Source organism: Oncorhynchus mykiss, chromosome 14, assembly GCF_057628025.1.
Source record: "Oncorhynchus mykiss isolate SJ-2025 chromosome 14, ASM5762802v1, whole genome shotgun sequence".
Classification (NCBI taxonomy): Eukaryota; Metazoa; Chordata; class Actinopteri; order Salmoniformes; family Salmonidae; genus Oncorhynchus; species Oncorhynchus mykiss.
The window spans coordinates 6704351-6730803 of NC_143035.1; the positions used below are offsets into that span (position 1 = coordinate 6704351).

Here is a 26453-nt window from a genome sequence, read left to right on the forward strand (position 1 = left end):
TACTTTGTAGCGCCACCTTTTGCTGCGATTACAGCTGTAAGTCGCTTGGGGTATGTCTCTATCAGTTTTGCACATCGAGAGACTGAATTTTTTTTCCCATTCCTCCTTGCAAAACAGCTCGAGCTCAGTGAGGTTGGATGGAGAGCATTTGTGAACAGCAGTTTTCAGTTCTTTCCACAGTTTCTCGATTGGATTCAGGTCTGGACTTTGACTTGGCCATTCTAACACCTGGATATGTTTATTTTTGAACCATTCCATTGTACATTTTGCTTTATGTTTTGGATCATTGTCTTGTTGGAAGACAAATCTCCGTCCCAGTCTCAGGTCTTTTGCAGACTCCATCAGGTTTTCTTCCAGAATGGTCCTGTATTTGGCTCCATCCATCTTCCCATCAATTTTAACCATCTTCCCTGTCCCTGCTGAAGAAAAGCAGGCCCAAACCATGATGCTGCCACCACCATGTTTGACAGTGGGGATGGTGTGTTCAGCTGTGTTGCTTTTACGCCAAACATAACGTTTTGCATTGTTGCCAAAAAGTTCAATTTTGGTTTCATCTGACCAGAGCACCTTCTTCCACATGTTTGGTGTGTCTCCCAGGTGGCTTGTGGCAAACTTTAAATGACACTTTTTATGGATATCTTTCAGAAATGGCTTTCTTCGTGCCACTCTTCCATAAAGGCCAGATTTGTGCAATATACGACTGATTGTTGTCCTATGGATAGAGTCTCCCACCTCAGCTGTAGATCTCTGCAGTTCATCCAGAGTGATCATGAGCCTCTTGGCTACATCTCTGATCAGTCTTCTCCTTGTATGAGCTGAAAGTTTAGAGGGACGGCCAGGTCTTGGTAGATTTGCAGTGGTCTGATACTCCTTCCTTTTCAATATTATCGCTTGCACAGTGCTCCTTGGGATGTTTAAAGCTTGGGAAATCTTTTTGTATCCAAATCCGGCTTTAAACTTCTTCACAACAGTATCTCGGACCTGCCTGGTGTGTTCCTTGTTCTTCATGATGCTCTCTGCGCTTTTAACGGACCTCTGAGACTATCACAGTGCAGGTGCATTTATACGGAGAATTGATTACACACAGGTGGATTGTATTTATCATAATTAGTCATTTAGGTCAACATTGGATCATTCAGAGATCCTCACTGAACTTCTGGAGAGAGTTTGCTGCACTGAAAGTAAAGGGGCTGAATAATTTTGCACGCCCAATTTTTCAGTTTTTGATTTGTTAAAAAAGTTTGAAATATCCAATAAATGTTGTTCCACTTCATGATTGTGTCCCACTTGTTGTTGATTCTTCACAAAAAAATACAGTTTTATATCTTTATGTTTGAAGCCTGAAATGAGGCAAAAGGTCGCAAAGTTCAAGGGGGCCGAATACTTTCGCAAGGCACTGTAACTGTGTACTTTGACAGTATTACCTGATGTAAACTTAGGATGCACAAGGCTGCACTTCTATGGCATATATCAATTTCAACAGTACTATTTACATATTACTGTATGTGGGTTATTGATTGAAAGAGACTGGACAACCCAAGGGGCGCAACGGAAAAAAAACTAAATTAGAAAGAAACACAGGAAACCACCCCAAGGCACAACTTTGCCTTGGGGTGTTGTGCTGTCTCTACACATCCAGACGTTCCTGTCTGTCGGCCCACATATTCTCATCCACATCACACCGGATATTTTCCCTTCCAATGCAACGTGGAAAGAATATTTTGGAATGCCTTATCCATCCTCTGCAGGCGTCTACTGTGATGTTCTCACATGCTGCATCAATTGCAGCCAGCAGGGTCATCTGTGTGTGTGGCTGACGATCGTACACCTTCCACCTCCATGCTGAAAAGAACTCCTCAATTGGGTTAAGGAATGGTGAATAAGGTGGGAGGAATTCTATGAGCATCCTCGGGTGGGTCACAAACCATTGCCTTATGATGTTTGATCGATGGAAACTCACATTATCACAAATGACCACATACTTTGGCAAATCCTCTCTAAACAGACCCCTCTCATCATCAGGGATGAGAGCCCCGTAGAGAGTCTCTAAAAAGTTGAGTAGATGCTGGGTGTTGTATGGCCCTATAAGGGGGATATGGGTTAGGACACCATGCTCCGAAATAGCAGCACACATGGTGATATTTCCTCCCTGTTGGCCTGGCAAATCCACAGTAGCTCTGTGACCGATGAAATTCCGACCCTGCCTTCTGCATTTGGTCAGGTTGAAGCCAGCCTCATCCACGTATACCAAGTTGTGAGAGGGTTCACTTGATTCCAACTCCATTATACGCTATATCCTAGAACACACAGTTGAATTTGTTTTGGTAAGGAGGAGTGACATAAAATGTACATATATTACATGTTGCTTCCACAGCAATGGAAATGTGTGCAGTTTATGCGCACTGTACTATGTATCACTATAAAATGTTGCTGTAAAGTAGTTACATAGATATATGTTTTACCTGTACATACTGGTACCGTAGCTCCTTAACTCTGTCCTCATTCCTTTGGAATGGTACACGGTACAGCTGTTTCATACTCATCTGGTTTCTATGCAGCACCCTGTCAATGGTTGAGATGCTAACCGTATAGATGTTTTCAGACATTGTTGTCTTCTATAATGGTCCTTTGTATTTCCCTGAGTCTCATGGCATTGTTTGCTCGGACCATGGTGCAAATAGCCTCCTCCTGTTGAGGTGTGGAAAGGCGTCCTCTGCCACCGGTTTGAGGTAATCTCGTTTCCTGGTCCATCCATTATTGGAAAATTGCAACTCTGTGTTGTGGTCTGTCTATATATGCTTGCCAATTGATTCTTCATGAGATGCACCTTTGAGCAATTTAGACAACTGGTTGATTGTTGGTTGAACTAACACTTTACATTCCTTCATGAGTGAGGGTCAATTTAACCTGCACTATTCATCAATTCACGTTTTTGTACAAAAGGTCTAAAAGAAATGTATAAAACCATGCTTGACAGTTTATGACAAATAGTTCAACAATTTTGCATGTAATGGCTTATGCAAGGAACTAATGCCTAGATGTTTTGAGGGGTAAAACTATTTAACAGAGAACCATCTACTATATTTTGATCAACATGACATGAGCAATTGATAATGTGGAAAAAAAGCTGACACTTGTACATTATCAATTGCAATTTGTTCAAAGGAATAAGAAATTGCTTTAATGATGTGCACAAGTGACTAGATGATTTGGAATTTGTACAAATAGTATCAAGAAGTGCACTTTTGATCTAAGAAATGCACCAAAGCAACTGAGAAAAACTGTAACAAAAGCGCATTTGCGAAAAAAGCACAATCGTTGGACAACTGTACCTAACCATAAACACCAATGCCTTTCTTAAAATCAATACGTATATATTTTTAAACCTGCATATTTAGCTAAAATAAATCTAGGTTAGCACGCAATATTAACCAGGTGAAATTGTGTCATTTCTCTTGCATTCATTGCACGCAGAGTCAGGGTATGTGCAACAGTTTGGGCAACCTGGCTCATTGCGAACTAATTTGCCAGACTTTTACGTAATTATGACATAACATTGAAGGTTGTGCAATGTAACAAGGATATTTAGACTTAGGGATGCCACCCATCAGATAAAATACCGAACGGTTCCGTATTTCACTGAAATAATAAACGTTTTGTTTTCGAAATTATAGTTTCCGGATTCTACCATATTTATGACCAAAGGCTCATATTTCTGTGTGTTATTATGTTATAATTAAGTCTGATTTGATAGAGCAGTCTGACTGAGTGGTGGTAGGCAGCAGCAGGCTCGTAAGTATTCATTCAAACAGCACTTTTGTGCGTTTTGCCAGTAGCTCTTCGCAAGCACAGCGCTGTTTATGACGTCAAGCCTATCAGCCTAATGGCTGGTGTAACCGATGTGAAATGGCTAGCTAGTTAGCTGAGTGTGCGCTAATAGCGTTTCAACGTCACTCGCTCTGAGACTTGGAGTACTTATTCCCCTTGCAAGGGCCATGGCTTTAGTGGAGCGATGGGTAACGCTGCTTCGAGTGTGGCTGTTGTCGATGTGTTCCTGGTTCGAGCCCAGGTAGGAGCGAGGAGAGGGACGGAAGCTATACTGTTACACTGTCAATACTATAGTGCCTATAAGAACATCCAATAGTCAAAGGTATATGAAATACAGTACAAATGGTATAGAGAGAAATATTCCTATAAATACTATATTAACTACAACCTAAAACCTCTTACCTTTGAATATTGAAGACTCATCTTAAAAGGAACCACCAACTTTCATATGTTCTCATGTTCTGAGCAAGGAACTCAAACGTTAGCTTTTTTACATGGCACTCATTGCACTTTTACTTCTCCAGTACTTTGTTTTTTCATTATTTAAACCAAATTGAACATGTTTCATTATTTATTTGAGGCTAAATAGATTTTTATTCATGTATATTAAGTTAAAATAAGTGTTCATTCAGTATTGTTGTAATTGTCATTATTACAAATAAATAAATAAAAATCGGTCAATTAATCGGTATCGGCTTTTTTTGGGGGGGTTCCTTCAATAATCGGTATCGGTATCGGCGTTGAAAAATCGTAATCGGCCGACCTCTAATTTACAGTACAGTATGAGCTATATTCTGTCTGGGTGCCAGATCGATCACTGTACATTTTTCTACACATTCTGATGGACATCAGGCTTATAGTTTCTCATCCTTTAGTGTTCACTTGGCTGGTGCTAATGGTGGATTGTCGCTAATGGACGTCTAGACTAGATATTGACTTCAATCTTTAATAAATGCCTTCCCTTCTGAAATTCAAATGGATGGTGTCTTTGCACCAGCTGAGTAGGCTGTCACTGTAGATTATCAACAATGTGACATTTTTATTCATAAAGTAAATAGAAGGGTCTATACAGCATTAATTGCCTCAGGTGAAAGTAAAAGTAGTTTTGAGATGGCAGCCTACTTCAAACCCAGGAAACTTCATTACTTTTCACAAACAGCAGAGGACAGTAGATCACACACATTAAATGTACTTTAACCCAGCATGTTGTTGTCCCTCATTTCAGGTTGTTGGCCTGCATGACATGTCTGGTAATCTGATGCCCCACTAGGATCACTGTAAAGTCACTCAGTGTATCAGACTTTAAGGCGGGAATATAACCCCCAACCCCACCTCATACAGACATAAACACAGTGAATGACTTTGATTGAAGGAATCATTTTGTACATGAAATAACCATAATATCCTCACCTCAATGGCCTCAGCTGATCCTAACTTTTTGATTAACTCAATGGCTGAAAAATACCCCATATAATCTTGATGTGAGGGGCTGAGCTAACGAGGTAGTTCCTCCAGGTTGTAAAGTTGACGTCATGGAGATACCTTCGAACTGTCAACTTGTCCAGGAAACAACACTATATAAAGGTGTGGTGAGGTGTAGATACTCAACAGGTGCGTAGGTTACAGGAGGTCGAGTCACGTAGATAGATTGCTAGGAATTTCTAGAGAATTGGTGATATAATTTTGTGGATTACTATGCGCAGAGGAGTTAATTCATTGAGATGTACGTGAGTAAAAACACCGGAATGTACACCGGAATGTACTCAAATTCGGTGGGACACCCGACTCAACCTCTGAACAGTCAGAACTTCATGCAATATACGGATTTCACCGGTTATCATCACGTCACAGGCATCAGTGACCCACATGCCCAGACGACAGGTGTGTGGAACCCTGCTTACTTAGCAGGTCCGCGGGAGGAGTGGTCACCGTATGGCCAGAGCGTGGACTTCCACGGTTTGAGCCCAGGTTCAGAACAGATACATTTCAGTTCCCCGGATCTGACATCCATTCTGCCTACGGGGCCGGGTACTCTTCCATCACTCAACTCCCCTGCCGGGCAGTACTCTCCAGATTCAGAGAGAAGAAACTCATACGACTGGATCAGACACAATGTACATTCATCCAGTACAGGTAAACTCCCCAAATCCCAGTTCACTTGAGCCTGTCTCATATCTATGAATTGGCTTAGTTTATTTCCTCAATTTTTTGTATTTATTTTGTGCAGTAGGCTACTTATCGTTGAACGCCCAAAACAGTTTTTTGATTTATGAACTTCGTAGGGGGGGATTACACATATTAGAAAAATAACACACGTTATGGATTTGTTGATCCAATGTCAGACCTCAATAGCAGACGTCAGATTTAACATTTTGAGTGGGTGTAGGCTTACCAGATACAAAACAAGCATTGTTGACACACTGAAAACAGAATACATATTCATATACACAAGTTCCTGAACCATTGCACAACGTCACACACATTCATCAAACAGAACCTTTTCACCTATCCTTTCCTCTGGTTAAAATATTTGAGTGAAAAGCTAACATCCGAGGCGAGGGATTCTGTAGTCTGTGGTTCCCCACCCTCTCTGTCCACTGTGGGGGTGACAGGTTAAGCAGATAAGGCTGACAGCCAGGTGTTTGGTTTGGACTGGGCTGGGTGTCTCAGACAGGACAGGATCAACCCTCCTCTACTGGAAACTCTCCTGGCCTTATCTCACTTTGTGTTCCCCTCCTCGTCCTACTGCGATCAATGTTCGGTCGCACCGTGCCGTCAAGACCTCTCCTGTGGATCAATACCATCTCCCTGACTCACCCGTCCCTGGCGCTGTGTGTGTGTGTGTGAGAATGGGTGTTGTGTGTGTGTATAGTAATTGTGTGTGTGCGCACGCACGCAAGTGGGACTGAATGGCTATCTATGTAAACTCCTATGTAAACAGCTCTCACAGTGATAAGAACCACCACGGTAATGTCTTACATAGTCTCTTACACAGTGCTTATGATTAACATGACTAATAGGGTAGATGAGGCTTCACAGGCGCCAGAGAGCTTTCAACCACCCCCGTGTGTGAGACTCAACTCTAACACGGCTCCAGACAGATCTCCATCAGCAAATTTAGCGGTCTGCGGTGACACTACTGTTCATACATTGTGCAGCCTGAGTCATGGAGATATCTTCACACTGCTTACACTTGAATCTATGTATGCCAATCCCTCTTTTGTATTTATCATATCACCTGACATACCAATTCAACCAATTTAGAACATCGACATCAAAATCCTTGGACCATTCCTTTAATAGTTGATAGAGACGTTTATTATTATACTTGTTAAATTCTCATACTTGTGTTTGGTTCCAGGAGGGAAGACGCGGACCAAGGACAAGTACAGGGTGGTGTACACAGACCAGCAGCGCCTGGAGCTAGAGAAGGAGTTCCAGTACAGCCGGTACATCACCATCAGGAGGAAGACAGAGCTGGCCCTGGGCCTCAGCCTCTCAGAGAGACAGGTGTGTGTTACAGAGACAGTGCAGAGCTGGCCCTGGGCCTCAGCCTCTCAGAGAGACAGGTGTGTGTTACAGAGACAGTTGGAGATCTGAAGAAAGAGTTCCAGAGTTGAGCTGGCCCTGGGCCTCAGCCTCTCAGAGAGACAGGTGAGTCAGAGAGACAGGTGTGTGTTACAGAGACAGTTGAAGAGCTGTAGAAAGAGTTCCAGTGCAGAGCTGGCCCTGGGCCTCAGCCTCTCAGAGAGACAGGTGGGTCAGAGAGACAGGTGTGTGTTACAGAGACAGTTGGAGAGCTGTAGAAAGAGTTCCAGTGCAGAGCTGGCCCTGGGCCTCAGCCTCTCATAGAGACAGATGGGTCAGAGAGACAGGTGTGTGTTACAGAGACAGTTGGAGAGCTGTAGAAAGAGTTCCAGTGCAGAGTTGGCCCTGGGCCTCAGCCTCTCAGAGAGACAGGTAGATGGCAGAGAGCAGACATGTCGGTGAAAGTGACGGGTGGGTCAGAGAGACAGGTGAGCGCCACAGGTGGGTCTCAGAGGGCTACAGGTGAGTCTCAGAGAGCAATGTATGTCTCATCATTCTCTGATATCACCACAGGTAAAGATCTGGTTCCAGAACAGGAGAGCCAAGGAGAGGAAAATTACCAAGAAGAAGATCCAGCTGTCCCAGCAGACCTCTAAGACTACAACTACCCTGACCTTTACCCCATCCTGCCTGTCTGACCCCAGCAACGGCTCCATGGCAACCAGCTCCAGCTTGTTGTCAGAGACAATATCAATGACTATCAAAGAGGAGTACTGAGGATAACAATATTCAACTGCTGTTCCCATGACAATCACTACAGAAGATGTAATTGACCTCAGTGATATGATGAAAATGCTATTACATGCGTCTTGCACACCTGTAGTAGAATGCTACGGTCTGTGTTATGATAAGAAGAAAGAGATAGAGAAAGAAGAACAGGTTACACTATGCAAATATGTATAAAAGACATAAGTGCCTTATTTGCAACTGCTTTTGTGTTTATATTTTCTTGACGCAAATTAATTTGTAACTAAAAAAATAACGGAAATGTTTTGATCTGATCTCGTTTTAAAAAATATATTTTTATCTTCAATATTTTGCTTGAAAGGTTTGATTAGTTGAGGCACTGTGGAGGGAAATTCAATTGAAGAGATGTTGAGATACGAAGTAAATCAGGGGTATTTCGCTTCACATCCTGATAGTTGATCTACAGCTGGCCTCAGTTTCTCAATCATATGATTCATCCAGACAAATAAATGTCTTGGAACGTCTTATTGGTACAAACATTTGTGTTATAAACGACTTTACAAGTGTATCGTTGACACCTAGGCTACATATAGATGTTGTTTGTCCCGTTTTGCCAAAATGGACACCTGAAAACAAGTGAGACCCTGTACAGTATGTGCCAAGATAGCCATGATCACAAAGGAGAGAAAGCACACGCTTTAGCCGTTTACAGTCTCTCCACAAGTGATGAGTTTGCTATTTTAATGTCATAGGCAAATGAAAAGTTTCATGATTGCACTATCAAACTGATAAAAAACCTTATCTAAGTCACATGATGATGGGTACGGAACTCATTGCATTGCTGTAAAACTTATGGACACTTACATCCCCAGATGACAGTATTTGGCCTTAACTCTTATGAATTTCACATGAATCTGTGCAGTCTGCTGATTTTGAAATTGCATACCCCTTTCTCTCTGCTTATTGTCTAATATGGGACATGACAAGAAGATGTCAGGAGAATATGTTAGTTATATGATTACAACAGCATACCTGGGCATCTGTGTCACCTGTCTTATAGATCAGTAACCATAGAGAGGTAATGATCCTGGGGTTGTGGAGAATTCAACTGTGATTGGCCATAAAACTGTGTTTATTACTCCTCAGATGGGATGACTGGTAGGCCAATGCTCTTAACCTTGGACCTCTGACCTCTATGCTGTACTATTAGAGAAGACAAGAACAACTTTTGCTTGTTTTTAAAACAGGATTTTATTATCAAATTGCAGTTTCCAATCACAGTGGCATCAACAATGAGCACGACAAGTGACTCCTCTGCATATTACATTGTTATCAACACATTGTTAGAAACATTATCTTTATTTATCAACAGCCTCTTCACAATTTGTTCTTTTAGCTTGACTTATTGAGTGAGAATGAGATACCATATAGCAAAATAATATGTTTTTTTTTTAGTTAATGAGGGGATTCTCATCTGGAAATAATGCAACTCAAACAGGAAATGCATCACCAACGTTAACCCTCCAAAACCAGAGATGTGGAAAGGTTCAAGGGAAGAAAAAAAAATGGATTGATGGTGTGAAAAGATATGACCATGTATCTAAACAACTATTTTACAACATTAGCTTATTTTTGCACTTGCTCAAAAAACTATTTCTAAAAATTATACATGATCTTATTTTCTGTACAGGTACTGTGCTGTATAAAGATCATCATGTAACTACTATCTTAGATATAACCAGAAATGTATGCATGTGTGTTGGCCAGGATGATTTTCCTCAGACAAATAAGAGTATATTTGATTTTTTAGCAATATCTCAAGATGTGTTAACTAGGGAGATGGACTCCAAGCTTTAAAGTATTGACTTAAGATATTGGTACATCAATTTCTGTTATGCAATTATCAAAATTCTTTAAAACATAATTTGAAATCACTATTTTATTACTTCTATCATGCAGCAAACACATGTAGGAATTTGTGACATATCACACAACTGAAACAAGACCAGACTGGTAAAACACTTTTCCAAAGAAGGAAATGTGGTAAAGAAATGTGGTAAATAAAAACAGAAGTGATGTATCCACTTCTTGGAAACAGACAGTGTCCACTTCTTGGAAACAGACAGTGTCCACTTCTTGGAAAAAGACAGTGTCCACTTCTTGGAAAAAGACAGTGTCCACTTCTTGGAAACAGACAGTGTCCACTTCTTGGAAACAGACAGTGTCCACTTCTTGGAAACAGACAGTGTCCACTTCTTGGAAACAGACAGTGTCCACTTCTTGGAAACAGACAGTGTCCACTCTAAAGTGTGAACATACATTTACAGTAACAGCTGTGTTTTGTAACTAAGACAACATGATTCAACATGGCTGTCGTCTGTATCAACTTTGGGCCTCTCAGGGAGTGCATCCCAATAATCTCTTTCTTCCTGAAATGTGGGCTCGTTCACCACAAGCATTGGATTCGTGTTGGCATGGGCAACAGGGCGATTCCATATTCTATTAATTTCCTTCCAAATCCAAGAAGGGAAGTGAACAAGAAAAGGAGAGATCAGTGGGACGCAACCAGTGATTCATCTCAGACTCTCAGTGATTCTGTCACGCCCTGACCTTAGAGAGCCTTTTTATGTCTCTATTTTGGTTTGGTCAGGGTGTGATTTGGGTGGGCATTCTATGTTCTGATTTCTATGTTTTGTGTTTCTATGTTTTGGCCGGGTATGGTTCTCAATCAGGGACTGCTGTCTATAGTTGTCTCTGATTGAGCATCATACTTAGGCAGACTTTTTCCCTTTTGTTATTGTGGGAAGTTATCTTTGTTAGTGGCACTATAGCCCTGTTAAGCTTCATGGTCGTTCCTTTATTTTGTTGGCAACATTTTTATCAATAAAAGAAAATGTACGCTCACCACACTGCGCTTTGGTCCTCTTATTCCTTCCAGGAAGATGGCCGTGACAGACTCAACTCTGTGTCCTTCTATTCTATCATATTGAATCTAGACAGTACCTTGCTTCCTGGCCTTTCTGTACCCTGGCGTATACACAGTCCTCCTCCTCAGGTGTGTCAGGTGTGTCTACCTTCCGCCGGGGACCCTGTAATGTTTTAAACTGTCCATACTCCACCTCGATCGACGCCTCCCTCTCCTTCTGTCTCATCTGCTTCTTCAGTATCCTGACATCAGCATATTCCACAACCTGGCTGTCATCATTAGCTAGAGAAAGAGAGAGCAAGAGCGAGAGGGACAGGTAGGGAGACATTACATCTAGCATTTCAATGACAAGACTGGTAAACGCGGTAAATTATAGTACTTAAGAAAAAATGAAGAGGTACTGATAAATATCCTCTAACCTGGCGTCTTTGAAGGTTTATTTTTCTTCTGGACACAGTAAACTGCCAACACCATCACTATGACAATAACCACTGCTGCCAGAGACCCTGCTACCATCCAGATGATCACTGGGTAAAAGAGAGGAAGCAAAACAACATATGGAAGTGTGGAAGGTTGTTCCATTGTAAAACCAGCCACCAATGTTACTACAGATATAGGATTTTAATTTCAGCCCTTTTGTTACAGCAGAAAAATCCTCCTGCACTTACAGGACATGCTAATTGTCTTTGTGGAATGATACTTCTTCACCATCAAAAGGCCTTTGACACAGTCAACCATTGTCTTCTAATCTTCAAACTGGAGGCACTGGAGTTAAACAGTATCCCTCTAGGCTGGTTAAAGTCCTACTTGTCAAGTAGGGCACAAGTGGAAGAGGTTAAATGGTTCACTGTTTCAGGCAAATCCAATAAGTTGTAGTGTTCTGCAGGGGAGCCTGCTTGGACAGCTACTGCTTTTACTGTATATAAACGATACGAAAGAGGCTTGTTCTCAGTCTTTTTCTTTATGCGGATGACACTTCTGGTGTCTCACTAAAGTAAAACTCTGTTGGAGCATACTTAGCACAGAGCTCACTAACATTAGCAAATGTCTTGGAGAAGCTCTCTCTGCATTGGTTGAAGTCTTCTGTTCCATTATGAATGTCCCCTACGATATAACTGCCGTGATAGACGTTCTGATAGACGGTCTCCTTTAGTTTTTATGCTGTATTATCTCGCTGCCGTACTGTGTTGAACCGTGTTTGATCTTGCATGGCCATCTTGTCACAAGAGGTGTAACGGCTCGAAGAGTGATGGGTGTGGAGTCAGGCGCAGAGAGCAGAGGATTCGTAAAAAAAACACGTTATTTCCGTACAATCACAGCGCACAAAGAGGGTGATGCCGAACACAGGCGTAAAACACTCCAAAATGTACGACGCAGGTACATACGCTGTCAGCGGAAAATCCAAAAGACAGGAACACTCCTTGACCAAAAACAGCAAACAAGCCCGCACGAACACAGGCGGGCTAACGGAACTTAAATAACCGACCCAAAACCCCCCAAACAAGGAACAGGTGAAACCAATTAGACCCAACAAAACGAAAAGGGGAAACGGGATCGGTAGCAGCTAGTAGAACGGCGACGACGAGCGCCGAGCGCCACCCGGACGGGAAGAGGAGCCACCTTCGGTGATATTCGTGACAAGAGGACCACCATGGAAATAAGTCCAAGACTTTATTGTGTGTTATCCTCGAGGATTTTACTCAAGTGCAAGTATGGCTTTTTCAAGTTTTATGTGTGCTTGTTATTTAAAATGGTTCGATTTTTTTTTAAACGACACTAAACTGTATGATAATGACACCAATAAAACATCAGGGTGAGCATTATCACTTACTAAAATTCCACAGGGTCTGATCGGCTTTTGTAACTGATATTTTGGGTGGCATGTGTGATTGCTGGGTCTGGAGGTCACAAAGGTGTCAAGTACCTTACCAGTGGTTGTTCTACTGGTGGAGGCCTCAGTCCCAGTCGTGGTTGCCACTGGTGTAGGCTTAGCACACAGGGTATTACCAGCTGAAATCACCCACTCTGCTGTCTTTGTCTTGTTGGGTTTGGTGCAGTTAATATATATGAGTGCTGTAGGCAATAAATACAGGAATCAAATGTGTATCTGAATTAAACACTGGCAAACGGACAGTGCAGTTTCTCAACAGGTAAATTTCCATTGATAAGGATCGACCATTATCATAATTGTTATCATTAATCTTGTTTCACAATACGTCTGTTTAACAAAATAAATTAAACAGCAGATAACCTGGACAGTGCGAGATTCTCTCGCTGGTGGTAACACTGTTGATGTTGTTTTTGACGGTGCAGGTGAGATCTCCAGACTGGCCTTTCTTCAGCGTGATGGTGTCTGTCTTGTCACCAGGAGAGGCCTCAGTGTCTCTCAGTGGTTGTCCATCCAGAGTCCAGCTGTACTGGGGACCGTCCCCCTCAGAGGAGCAGGACACCCTCACCTCTCCATTAGACAGGCACTCAGAGGACAGCTTTGCAGGGGACACAGGGGCTAGGGGGAAGATGAACAATTGTCACGTTCATCGTATGAATCGGACCAAGGTGCAGCGTGGTATGCGTACATTCTTTATTATATTAAGAATGAACACTGAACAAACTAACCAAAATAACAAAACGAACCGTGACGCTACAGTGCCTTGTGAAATTATTCGGCCCCTTTGAACTTTGCGACCTTTTGCCACATTTCAGGCTTCAAACATAAAGATATAAAACTGTATTTTTTTGTGAAGAATCAACAACAAGTGGGACACAATCATGAAGTGGAACGACATTTATTGGATATTTCAAACTTTTTTAACAAATCAAAAACTGAAAAATTGGGCGTGCAAAATTATTCAGCCCCCTTAAGTTAATACTTTGTAGCGCCTCCTTTTGCTGCAATTACAGCTGTAAGTCGCTTGGGGTATGTCTCTATCAGTTTTGCACATTGAGAGACTGACATTTTTTCCCATTCCTCCTTGCAAAACAGCTCAAGCTCAGTGAGGTTGGATGGAGAGCATTTGTGAACAGCAGTTTTCAGTTCTTTCCACAGATTCTCGATTGGATTCAGGTCTGGACTTTGACTTGGCCATTCTAACACCTGGATATGTTTATTTTTGAACCATTCCATTGTAGATTTTGCTTTATGTTTTGGATCATTGTCTTGTTGGAAGACAAATCTCCGTCCCAGTCTCAGGTCTTTTGCAGACTCCATCAGGTTTTCTTCCAGAATGGTCCTGTATTTGGCTCCATCCATCTTCCCATCAATTTTAACCATCTTCCCTGTCCCTGCTGAAGAAAAGCAGGCCCAAACCATGATGCTGCCACCACCATGTTTGACAGTGGGGATGGTTTGTTCAGGGTGATGAGCTGTGTTGCTTTTACGCCAAACATAACGTTTTGCATTGTTGCCAAAAAGTTCCATTTTGGTTTCATCTGACCAGAGCACCTTCTTCCACATGTTTGGTGTGTCTCCCAGGTGGCTTGTAGGCAAACTTTAAACAACACTTTTTATGGATATCTTTAAGAAATGGCTTTCTTCTTGCCACTCTTCCATAAAGGCCAGATTTGTGCAATATAGGACTGATTGTTGTCCTATGGACAGTGTCTCCCACCTCAGCTGTAGATCTCTGCAGTTCATCTAGAGTGATCATGGGCCTCTTGGCTGCATCTCTGATCAGTCTTCTCCTTGTATGAGCTGAAAGTTTAGAGGGACGGCCAGGTCTTGGTAGATTTGCAGTGGTCTGATACTCCTTCCATTTCAATATTATCGCTTGCACAGTGCTCCTTGGGATGTTTAAAGCTTGGGAAATCTTTTTGTATCCAAATCCGGCTTTAAACTTCTTCACAACAGTATCTCGGACCTGCCTGGTGTGTTCCTTGTTCTTCATGATGCTTTTGACGGACCTCTGAGACTATCACAGTGCAGGTGCATTTTACTCTTGGCACTGAAAGTAAACGGGCTGAATAATTTTGCACGCCCAATTCTTCAGTTTTTGATTTGTTAAAAAAGTTTGAAATATCCAATAAATGTCGTTCCACTTCATGATTGTGTCCCACTTGTTGTTGATTCTTCATAAAAAAATACAGTTTTATATCTTTATGTTTGAAGCCTGAAATGTGGCAAAAGGTCGCAAAGTTCAAGGGGGCCGAATACTTTCGCAAGACACTGTATATGAATAGTACAGACAGACAGCTAAACATAGAACAAGAACCCACAAACACCAAAGGGGAAATGGCTACCTAAATATGATCCCCAATCAGAGACAACGATAAACAGCTGCCTCTGATTGGGAACCATATCAGGCCACCATAAACATACAAATACATAAACATACAAATACCTAGACCCACAAAAATCTAGACATACAAAAACCCTAGAGAATACAAAACCCCTAGACAATACAAAAACTAGCGTATCCACCCTAGTCACACCCTGACCTAACCAAAAATATAAAGAAAACAGAGATATCTCAGGTCAGGGCGCGACAACAATGGTATTTATGTTGAGGTTATAATGTTGTTACTGGTTGCTGTCTAGTTTAGAACAATTACAGCTCTATGGACACATTTACAAACTTTAAATAGTTACACATTGTTAAATGCATTTTCAGTGACTTTGATTTATAAGTCAATGCATCATACTTGTTGATGAAATGTCCTAAATTAATATCTAGGAAGCGAATAGTGAAATTAATGTATCAAATAATAAAATAATATAGTCATGAGTTAGAGAGTGAGGCATTTACCTTCAATTAACAGTTGTAGTCCTCTGGTGCCCAATGATGTTCCATTTTTATCAAAGGTTACAATTACGTATTGAGCTAAATCAGTCCTTTCTGTGTTATTTATCATAAATGTCCCATTGCTGATGAAGAAGTGTGACCTAGCTGTAATGGAGTCATGGATTATCACCTCATTGTCTTTCATTCGGAATATTCGTATAGAATAGTCTTTTTTAAGCGTGATTTCATATGCTCTGGCATCAGTCACCAGCTGGAGATAGACAGTTCCTCCCAGAGCTGCATAACATGACCTGTTCTGTCTAGCATCACAGGAGGTCACCATACCTGAAAATCAAGAAGAAAGTCAGTGACTATTACTGTCCCCGTTTTGAGTTTAATTTTACAGATGATGATACAAGCACGCAACAGTATATGGAAGTATATATATGAGACTGTTCAGTGCAAAAAAAATGTAATATACACACTATATATATACAGTACCAGTCAAAAGTTGACTCCTACTCATTACAAGTTTTTCTTTAATTTTTACATTGTAGAATAATAGTGAAGAAATCAAAATGATGAAATAACATTTTAGATTCTTCAAAGTAGCCACCCTTTTCCTTGATGACTGCTATGCACACTCTTGCCATTATTTCAACCAACTTCATGAGGTAGTCAGTCACCTGTAATGCATTTCAATGAACAGGTTTGCCTTGGTAAAAGTTAATTTGTGGAATTTCTTTCCATCTTAATGCATTTTAATGCACTTAATGTAGCTAACACAACATGCCACTGGAACACAGGAGCGATGGTTGCTGATAATGGGCCTCTGTACGCCTATGTAGATATTCCATAAACAAATTAGCAGTTTCCAGCGACAATAGTAATTTACAACATTAACAAAGTCTACACTGTATTTCTGATCAATTTGATGTTATTTTAATGGACAAAAAAATGTGCTTTTCTTTCAAAGCAAGGACATTTCAAAGTGATCCCAAACTTTTGAATGGTAGTGTATATACACGTTTCCTGATATTTCTTATATCTCTCAGATATAGGAAAGACACTTCAGAACAAATATCCTTTAGATTCTTTCATGGGACTATCTGTTCTTCAATGCATTTGTATGGGCTAATTGTCACGAGGGACTAGGTGTGTGAGGAAGAATCAGGCGCAGAGCAGAGAGTTCCACAGGAAGAAGTGCACTTTAATACGTGTTGGGGAATAATCAGAATTAGTTGGGTAACATAGATAAGATGTTTTATTTTCATTATATGTTTGTGAGTTACTTCTCATCAGAATGTCTATTTTTGTATAATACTGTTCGCCATTTGCAGTCATCTGTTCTCTGTCAGGACTAAGTTACTTGGGCCGCAGAGAGGGGAGAGGTCAAGCGTGTATCTCTTGGCTCCACAATGTCTCTGTGCCAGTCACTGTGTCTCTTTGATCTTGTCAAGGAGGGGTGCATTTGATATATGCCTGTTGATAGGTTTTGTTTTATGGTTCTGAGCGCGAGAAAAGAACATAGTTTAGGAGACAAAGCTGAACGATAAATTATGACCGAAGCTGTCTGGCTATGTGTGTCTTTGCTATAAAGGATCTCAGTTGCAATGTGTAAGGACTCTCAGAGAATTCATTGATAGACACTGAATTGATCTGAGAGTCACAGGGTTGTGATGGAGATCATATAATTAAAGATGGACTTTATTGTAACTCTGACTTGTGTGTGGTTTGCTCTCATGATTTGGTAAATACAGGAAATTTCCACGACATAAGGCACCTAAACCAATGCCCACAACACAGGGTGCGGAAAAATATGGACCAACCCAAAACACAGGGTACCAGCTCCAGAACACGAACACACCTAATAACACACACAAGTAACACAAGAATAACCCCGCACAAAACAAGGGCGGGTATACGCACTTTAAATAAGGAAGTCCATCAAGCACACACAAATAGACACAGGTGCAACTAATTAGACAAAATAAACAGAAAACAAAAAAGGGATCGGTGGCGGCTAGTAGGCCGGTGACGATGACCGCCGAGCACCGCCCGAACAGGCAGGGGAGCCAACTTCGGCGGAAGTCGTGACACTTAATAGCAATAAGGCCAAACGTAATCATTTCAAGGGGTCTTATTCAAAATCAAAAAGCAAAATGATCCTTGGTTTGACCTTCTTAAAATAAAGCTTAGTAGCCCCCCCCCCGCTCCCCGGACTCTTATGGGTTAATTGGCAACATACTGAAACAGCACCTCAGTTTATGAGAGGTATTAATTTGACAAAAGTGATTCTGAGTAACCTACAGTATACTGTATCACAAAGGGCTGTGATCAAGCGATGCTCTTACTGCTTTATTTAATATACAATACTGCTTATATTATGCATAAAAAGAGGGACACTGACACATGAAGAAACTTCTTACCATGAGACACTCCTACTAAGATCCCCAGCAGCCCAAACACAGCCTCCATGTCTCTTCACAATACAGGGCTCAATTTAACAAATTAACCTCCTGTACTTTAACAAAGTCATCTATTTTTCATCCAGTGGGGAATTTTCATAACCGGTCAGTGTTTTACGGCATAAACCAAATCTTGGCAAAGTGGCAGGAAAGATACTCCAGCTGCACCTGCCGTTCAGTAAAATTCACTCAGTTTGTGACAAAAGAAACCTAACTCTAGTCATAGGTTCTTACTTAGAGGAAAGAGGAAGAGCCTTGTGGCCCTGCCTCACAATTTCAGTACCAATCAAAAGTTTAAACACATCTACTCATTCAAGGGTTTTTCGTTATTTGACTATTTTCTACATTGTGGGAATAATAGTGAAGACATCAAAACTATGAATGAACACATACGGAATCATTTAGTAACCAAAAAAGTGTTAAACAAAACTAAATATATTTTATATTTGAGATTCTTCAAAGTAGCCACCCTTTGCCTTGATGACAGCTTTAAACACTCTTGGCACTCTCAACCAGCTTCACCTGGAATGCATTTCCAACAGTCTTGAAGGAGTTCCCACATATGCTGAGCACTTGTTGGCTGCCTTTCCTTCACTCTGCTGTCCAACTCATCACTAACCATCTCAATTGGGTTGAGGTCAGGTGACTGTGGAGGCCAGGTTATCTGATGCAGCACTCCATCGCTCTCCTTCTTGGTCAAATAGCCTTTACACAGCCTGGAGGTGTGTTGGGTCATTGTCCTGTTGAAAAACAAATGAGAGTCCCACAAAACGCAAACCAGATGGGATGGCGTATCACTGCAGAATGCAGTGGTAGCCATGCTGGTTAAGTGTGCCTTGAATTCTAAATAAATCACTGACAGTGTCACCAGCAAAGCACCCCCACACCATCACACATCCTCCTCCATGCTTCACGGTGGGATCAGCACATCCGTTCAACTACTCTGCGTCTCACAAAGACACGGCAGTTGGGACCAAAAATCTCCAATTTGGACCAAACAACAGATTTCCACCTGTCTAATGTCCATTGCTCATGTTTCTTGGCCTAAGCAAGTCTCTTCTTACGGATGTCCTTTAGTAGTGGTTTCTTTGCAGCAATTCGATCATGATTCGCCTGATTCTCGCAGTCTCCTCTGAACAGTTGATGTTGAGTTGTGTATGTTAATTGATTTCTGGTGAAGCATTTATTTGGGCTGCAATTTCTGAGGCTGGTAACTCTAATATACTTATAGTCTGCAGCAGAGGTAACCCTGGGTCTTCCTTTCCTGTGGTGGTCCTCATGAGAGCCAGTTTTGTCATAGAGCTTGATGGTTTTTGCGTTCAAAGTTCTTGACATTTTCCAGATTGACTGACCTTCATGTCTTAAAGTAATGATGGACTGTCGTTTCTCTTTGCTTATTTGAGCTGTTCTTGCCATAATAAGGACTTGGTCTTTTACCAAATAGGGCTATCTTCTGTATACCACCCATACCTTGTCACAACACAACTGATTGGCTCAAATGCATTAAGAAGGAAAGAAATTCCACGAATTAACTTTTAACAAGGAACACCTGTTAATTGAAATACATTCCATCTCATGAAGCTGGTTGAGAGAATGCCAATAGTGTGAATAGCTGTCATCATATTTTGATTTGTTTAATACTTTCTTGGTTACTACATGATTCCATATGTGTTATTTCATAGTTATGTCTTCATTATTATTCTACAATGTAAAAAAGTGTAAAAATAAATAAAATCCCTGGAATGAGTAAGTGTACAAACATTTGACTGGTACTGTGTATACACACTGAACCAAAATATAAACCTAACATTTAAAGTCTTGGTCCCATGTTTCATGAGCTGAATAAAATATCTAAGAAATGTTCCATTTGCACCAAAAATATTATTTATCTCATATTCTGGCCAAATTTCTTAACTTCCCTGTTGGTGAGCATTTCTCCCTTGCCAAGATAATCCATCCACCTGACAGGTGTGGCATATCAAGTACTGATTTAACAGCATGATCATTACACAGGTGCACCTTGTGCTTGGGACAATGATAAGCCACTAAAATGTGCAGTTGTGTCTCACAACACAATGCTACATATGTCTCAAGCTGAGGCAGCAGTGCAATTGGCATGCTGACTGCTGGAATGTCCACCAGAGCGGTTGCCAGATAATTTCTCTACCATAAGCCCCCTCCAACGGTATTTTAGATTATTTGGTGGTATGTCCAACTAACCTCACAACCACAGACCACGTGAAACGCCAGCCGAGGACCTACACATCCTGCTTCTTCACCTGCGGTATCGTCTGAGACCAGCCACCTGAACAGCTGATGAAACTGAGTATTTATGTCCGTAATATAATAAAGCCCTTTTGTGGGGAGAAACTCATTCTGATTGGCTGGGCCAGCTCCCCAGTGGGTGGGCTTACGCCCTCCCAGGCCCACCTATGGCTGCAAACTGTGACTCGTAAAATCGTGAACTGTAAAATCGTTGAAATTGTTGCATTCATATTTTTGTTCTGTATAATATGAATTGTAATTTGTAAAACATATCTGAAATGGGTCATAACATACGAAATGTAACATATTATACCAAATGGAGTGTATCGGCTTTACGTACAGAATAATACAAAATGTTCTGAGACCAGGTTGCAGCGAGGCTTCATGGTGAAATGGCCCAGGGCCCGGTTTCCTGATAGCAATGGAACTGAGGCTTACGAGTGTTTTAACAATGCATCTTTCCTACAACAGCAGAATATGTAACATGTGTTTCCCAAAACATCACTCAGAGAGAACAGTCGCTAAGTGCGTTGTTGGAGTATGTGTCGATACTGATAGAATCAAAAGAAAGGGATCGGATCAGCTTTCTGCTTTCAAATTTTTCCTTAGCATTATATAATTATTTCACAATACTGACAACAGATCAGCTACTAGAGAGATCGTACCACCTACGGCTGCAAATATTGAGGCGGCTTATTCTATGCTTACCCAATAAAAATTCACTAAATCCCATATTTGACACATCATTGCACACGTTAGGCTACTCATCATAAAATACATTGAAGCAAATTACAGACAGTGGTCTACAAGTAGCAAAATAGTACTCGTTTGAACATAAAATGTATTTCAATAATTAAAATAGGCCTGTGGCCCTCAATTATTTTTTGTTATGTGTTCATCGCGGTTTATTGGAAGCATCTTTTTATATGTCGCTTGTTTGTAACAAATGCAAAGACATGGTCAACTTTGTATTTGTAGTCAACTTTCTTCTGAAGTTATCAGATGTCTCTCTCTCTCTCTCTCTCTATCTCAATTCAATTCAATCCAAGGGGCTTTATTGGCATGGGAAATGTGTTAACATTGCCAAAGCAAGTGAGCTCTCTCTCTCTCTCTCTACACAGTTAATGTTGACAGTCAGGATGTGGAATATGCGGATGTCAGGACACTGAAGAAGCAGATGAGAGTGGAGGAAACAAATGTGGAGTACGGACAGGTGAAAGTGGAGGTGGTTCCCCAGCAGCCATTGGAGGTGTATGGACAGAATAAAACATTAGAGGGTCCCCGGTGGAAGGTAGACACACCTGAGTAGGAGGACTGTGTGTACGCCAGGGTACAGAAAGGCCAGGAAGCAAGGTACTGTCTAGATTCAATATGATAGGAGGCTGATTTATAGGAAAGTACAATGCCGTTTCCATCTGCCTGTGGGCATATCATCCCTAACTGGCATTGCATATCTTACAGATTTCATCCCATTATCCCATTAGATTCAGGTTTTCAAATGTGTTCCTTACTTAATTTGCAATATGTACACCAAGCCTTAAAGAACAACCAAGTTAAATCATTCGATGAACTAAGTTCAGAATAACATTTGCCAAAGTGAGATTTATTTAGCTATTTACAGCTAAGAGACTATTTACTGAAACACCCCAACTGGGTAAAAATGAAGGGTGAGCCCTCTACCATAGAAAAACAACTAATCAGCCCCTCTACAGTGGCTTGTGACAGTATTCACCCCCCTTGGCATTTTTCTTATTTTGTTGCCTTACAACCTGGAATTAAAATAGATTGGTGGTTTGTATCATTTGATTTACACTACATGCCTACCGCTTTGATGTTACAAAATCTTTTTTTATTGTGAAACAAACAAGAAATAACACAAAATAACAGAAAACTTGAGCATGCATAACTATTCACCCCCCCCACAAAATCAATGCTTTGTAGAGCCATCTTTTGCAGCAATTAAAGTTGCAAGTCTCTTGGGGTATGTGTCCATAAGCTTGACATCTAGCCACTGGGATTTTTGCCCATTCTTCAAGGCAAAACTGCTCCAGCTCCTTCAAGTCGGATGGTTTCCACTGGTGTACAGCAATCTTTAAGTCATTCCACAGATTCTCAATTGGATTGAGGTCTGGGCTTTGACTCGGCCATTCCAAGACATTTAAATGTTCCACCTTAAACCACTCGAGTGTTGCTTTAGCAGTATGGTTAGGGTCATTGTCCTGCTGGAAGGCAAACCTCCATTCCAGTCTCACATCTCTGGAAGACTGAAACAGGTTTCCCTCAAGAATTTCCCTGCATTTAGCGCCCTCCATCATTCCTTCAATTCTGACCAGTTTCCCAGTTCCTGCCGACGAATAACATAGTAAAGACAATCCTCCAGTGACAGTAATCACACATAAATCAGCATCTCCAAAACAGTTGGATGAATGGTCAAATACCTTGAAACATCCCTGAGACGTGGGTATGAAGATATGGGACCATTTGAAGCGTTATAAGAAACTCTACAATCCACAACCTTATGATGGGTTACAGTTATTAGCCTTGGTTTTGAACAACCGTGAACATGGCGTACTTGAAGAAAATATTACTAGAGCTGTGGGTGGTGAAGAGCAGGGTCTGACCAATGCAAACACCAATTAGGGAGAGATAACCAAATGTGTTCAAGAACCCAAAGAACCGTTTGTTGAATTTGAAGAAAGGCAAAGAGCAGAAGGGGTTGGACACAGTGGGTTACCTGACCTGGAAGAGGTGCACTCAATTCCTCCAAAAATGGGTGATGCAATCCATACATGAAGATTTGCAAAAACTTTTTTTGACACTACTATCGACTGGGAGAGACAAAAACCACGGCGACATCGTCGACAGGCTGTCACGACTGGACATAGACATCAATCAACATAATAAACAACACTGTTTTCAGTGTTGTGCAGGTTCCGAGTAGAATCAACATTATTCGTTCAACAGTAGTGAAACCTTGTGTCTTTATGAGCAATGGCCAGGAGAAGCAGCGTCCGTCTTAGGGAAAATGAAATCAGGACAACAGCCCCATCGACACACAATTTAAGAAGCTCTCTCCGACTCAGCAGCGGAGTTTGCTGGATGCTGTGGAGGTAAACTAATTTGACCCCCTCTTACGTCCCTTCTCAGCTGGTGTACATATGAAATCGGATGGAATATATGTGAACATGATGGTGAACAACTTGCAATAGATTTTTTAGTAGATACGGGTGCTGAAGGCACTGTAGTGCCCATATCGTATGCAAAACATATATATCATCAATACATGGGCAATAAGATGAGAGCGACAGGAGTGGGGGGGGAAGACAGATATGAAACAGACCAAACTTTTATCAATTTCTATTGATCCAATGAAGATTGATGCGGTAGTGTGGATAGGCTCATTTGAACAACCTATTTTAGGCCTTGATGTTATTATGCAACTTGAACATTGAACATCTCTACATTGAACATCTCTGAAGGGAAGGTGACATGGCAAATTAGACAACTGCAGATTTCTACAGTTCAGAACTATCCTATTTAGAATACGAAGAAAAATTTGTGTGGAACTTTGGATATGGAGCCAGTGTGCTTGACAGGTTTTGCCCCACCTTGCACAAAACAATATCCCATTAGCAAGGAAGCTATGGACGCTACCAAAGTAGTGATCAAAGATCTACGGGACATGGGTATAGTTGAAAAAATAGTCTACCGACATGCGTTCATACTCTTTTGACAATGAATCAAGTTGCACAGGTCACATCTGCCCTCTAGGAACAAATGGTCAACTGTGTTGGAGGCTCCTAACATCACCATACCACGTGGCACACCATGTAATCCAGCTACTCTGATGCTTCCTCCAGATACCGCATTACTTGAACACGACTGTTGTGAGTTGGTTTTGGATCAGCTCTCTGATTGGTTTATTAAGAGTCATCCGTTGGAAAACCCTGAGTTCATCTTATCCACAGATGATTCAAGCATTGTGGAGGGGGGTGTGAGGAAGGCAGGCTGGGCAGTTTCTACAACGGACAATGTGATAGTGACAGGCACGTTACCTGCAGGAAGATTAGCACAGGTGGGGGAATTGGTGGCTTTGACAGAAGCATGCAAACAGGCTGAAGGAAAAACAGCTAATATCTACACAGACTCAAGGTATGCTTTTGGTAATTCCCATGATTTTGGAAAAATATGGAAAAACAGAGGATTCATGACATCACTGGAGCTCCTGTGAAGAGTGGACCAGAGGTGATGGTTCTACTGAATGCTCTCAAGTTACCTGGACAAGTTGCAATTTTGAAAATGAGAGCACATGGAAAAATCTTTACAGATGAGAGGACACCTCTGTCTGATTAGGAAATACAACTCGGATGCATTGCCTAAGGTATTATGTAGTATACGGGCAACAATTAACAAAACCACAGGGTTGAGTCCATTTGAGGTCATCACAGGTCGACCCATGTCACTACCAGGCATGTTAGATTTGAGAAAAGCAGACGTTCACTTTATGAGTGACACTATGCTTAACTATTGCATACAACTCTCTACTGCAGAGGCTTCTGATTTAAATAAAATTTTCACAGAACTGCTTGTTGCAATTTTGATGAGGCTCTGTTGCTCCTCTTCTTCTCCTATCAGTTGGTAAACAAACTGAAAGGGTGCACACTGCCACCTAGAATGTGTTGTTTGAACAGGTATAAAGCCAAGGTTTGCGATTTACTGCTACCTGCAGTTATAGAATGTTTGCTTACGAGTATAATTCATTGGCTGATCTCTCCTGATGACCTGGATGGAATTATGTGATCCTTAACCCTTAGGAAGTCTCACTACTTCAAAATGTGACAGTCTTCAATGGCACAACCCATGCTAAAACAGGATTTTGGACACTAGAGTCTTCTATACATCTCAATGTCCAAAACACACTTTTATTTTTATCTTCTAGTTGGTGGTGCAGCAAAACAAAGATCATGGATATACTAACAAGATACATGTCTCTCTGCCCTAACAATGGGAGTCGTCCACAAAGCGACACACCGGGCTGTCTAGCTCTCGCCTTTCCTTTCTTTGGATTAGTGGATACATCTCATTATTATAATCCATTTTTGAATATTCGATGAGAGTAGCTGACGTCAACTGCCGTATTCAATGGAGAGAGACGCTATGCTACTAGCCTCATTCCACGAATACGCATAGCCATCTCGAGACAAAACAAATATAAAGTGTTTTTTCTCAAAGTTGGCGGGATGTCACGTGTCCTACCTATATCAGTATGCTCATATCAACTTATGTTATAAAAACTTATGTTAGATCAAATCTCTCTTCCTCTTTTTCTCTGGTTCTATTTTAAACCCAAACAGGTTCTATCTAGAACACAAAAAGGCTTATTCAAAGAGTTCTCCTATGGGGACAGCCAAAGAACCCTTTAGGTTCTAAATAGCACATAAAAATGTGTAGCATCACATTTCACTTTTTATTGTAGATATTATCCGATGTCATCACACACAAGACATTTAGCCAGCCTGGCTGTTAATTTAATGAAGAAGTGCAACTTTAAAGAGGCTCTTCCCCCTGAGTCACAGCCTATTAATAGGGTCAGTTCAAAATGACACATTTCCTTTAATTTGCTAAGCCGAGTCCTTGTGAAGAGATATGGAGACTGTGTTTGGACTGTTGGTGATCTTAGCAGGAGTGTCTCATGGTAAGAAAATAATTGATATGTGTTGGTATAATATGAAGAGGCTTGTAAAACATGTAGCGAGAGCATCACTGTGGGCTACTCAAAATCCCATTGGTTAGCAAAACAATAAAGAACACAGAGTTGTCTCCATGAAAATGATAACTGACTGAGGTGCTATTACTGTATATTGCCTCTGATGCCATTCATTTCTTTGTACTGTTGCTTGGTGTCTCCTCATCTATAAAAGTAAACATGACTCAAAAGAGGACAGCGATAGAACACATCCCTCTCTTGTTTCT

General features: G+C 41.2%; 3 protein-coding genes across 4 annotated transcripts in view; 2 read left to right on the forward strand and 1 right to left on the reverse strand.

Annotated features, from left to right (window-relative positions):
* LOC110488624 (homeobox protein CHOX-CAD2) overlaps positions 1-10202 on the forward strand; it is a 34547-nt gene extending 24345 nt beyond the window's left edge. The window contains exons 1-3 of one of the 2 annotated variants that reach the window (XM_021560910.3): positions 5399-5961; positions 7190-7338; positions 7930-10202. In XM_021560910.3, coding sequence (XP_021416585.1) covers positions 5550-5961; positions 7190-7338; positions 7930-8133 — 765 coding nt within the window. In that variant the 5' untranslated portion in view covers positions 5399-5549 and the 3' untranslated portion in view covers positions 8134-10202. Of the gene's footprint in view, positions 1-5398; positions 5962-7189; positions 7339-7929 lie in introns of those variants that run through there. The other variant, XM_090198207.1, reaches the window with a different exon arrangement.
* LOC149978261 (uncharacterized) lies at positions 9336-18455 on the reverse strand. The gene is made up of 6 exons (XM_090198205.1): positions 18177-18455; positions 15772-16092; positions 13281-13535; positions 12959-13102; positions 11449-11556; positions 9336-11311 (listed from the first exon to the last, which is right to left on the reverse strand). The coding sequence occupies exons 1-6, from the start codon at positions 18223-18225 to the stop codon at positions 11085-11087; spliced, it is 1104 nt and encodes a 367-aa protein (XP_090054331.1). The 5' UTR covers positions 18226-18455; the 3' UTR covers positions 9336-11084.
* Positions 18456-26075: 7620 nt separating this feature from the next.
* The window catches only part of LOC110488626 (uncharacterized), a 35221-nt gene continuing 34843 nt past the window's right edge, over positions 26076-26453 (forward strand). Inside the window, exon 1 of the mRNA XM_090198032.1 lies at positions 26076-26175. Coding sequence (XP_090054158.1) covers positions 26127-26175 — 49 coding nt within the window. The 5' untranslated portion in view covers positions 26076-26126. The remainder of the gene's footprint in view (positions 26176-26453) is intronic.

Bases quoted from the DNA above. Each gene is read 5' to 3' on its own strand.
- LOC149978261 (XM_090198205.1), bottom strand. From the start codon at position 18,225: ATGGAGGCTGTGTTTGGGCTGCTGGGGATCTTAGTAGGAGTGTCTCAT. The intron at 16,093-18,176 runs GTAAGAAGTTTC...CTTGATTTTCAG, and splicing joins CTTAGTAGGAGTGTCTCATG to GTATGGTGACCTCCTGTGAT. The intron at 13,536-15,771 runs GTAAATGCCTCA...TCTTCCCCCTAG, and splicing joins ACTACAACTGTTAATTGAAG to CCCCTGTGTCCCCTGCAAAG.